Below are 547 nucleotides of genomic sequence, written 5' to 3' on the forward strand. Positions count from 1 at the left end.
CACAACAATGATGGTGTCCAAACAGTGTTGAGGTTCAGAAACCCTGAATAGCCTAATCCTGCCTCCTTTTGGCAGAAGTGGAGAGGGAGGCTTAAGACTTTCAGGGACTGACCTAAGATCCCAGAGAACCCCACACCATGGCTGGGGGCTGACCCAAGCCCCACCTACAGCCTCTGGCTCTGGAGCGGGGCAGTCACTGCCCCTGGGGAGTGAAATCCCAGAAAGCCTTCCACCTCCATCCACTCAGAGCCCACCAGCTCTCATTCTTTCTGGGGCACTAGGGTGTTCCTCCTGGCAGCTGTCTCTGCTGAGCCCCAGGAAGAGGAAAAACAGAGGAAGGTACTCACGGCTCCCATGAGTGCCACCCCAGAGCCCACGTTGATGACAGTAGGGATGATGCTGAACTTCCCTGCCTGGAAGAGAGAGAGGAAGGCAGCGTGAGAAGGCCCAGGGCCCCTTCTAACCTCCTTCCCCCTGGGCACTGCACACCTCCTTTTTTCCACAAATGCCAAAAATGTTATTTATCAGTTCTTCGTTCTACCACCCC

General features: G+C 55.4%; 1 protein-coding gene across 1 annotated transcript in view; it reads right to left on the reverse strand.

Annotated features, from left to right (window-relative positions):
* Window positions 1-547, reverse strand: part of P2RX5 (purinergic receptor P2X 5) — a 16,633-nt gene that overhangs the window by 7,109 nt on the left and 8,977 nt on the right. Inside the window, exon 10 of the mRNA XM_042780502.1 lies at window positions 348-435. Within this exon, the coding sequence (XP_042636436.1) occupies window positions 348-435 (88 nt within the window). The remainder of the gene's footprint in view (window positions 1-347; window positions 436-547) is intronic.

Source organism: Orycteropus afer, unplaced genomic scaffold, assembly GCF_000298275.1.
Source record: "Orycteropus afer afer isolate SDZICR_OR568_19922 unplaced genomic scaffold, OryAfe1.0 scaffold00042, whole genome shotgun sequence".
Classification (NCBI taxonomy): domain Eukaryota; kingdom Metazoa; phylum Chordata; class Mammalia; order Tubulidentata; family Orycteropodidae; genus Orycteropus; species Orycteropus afer.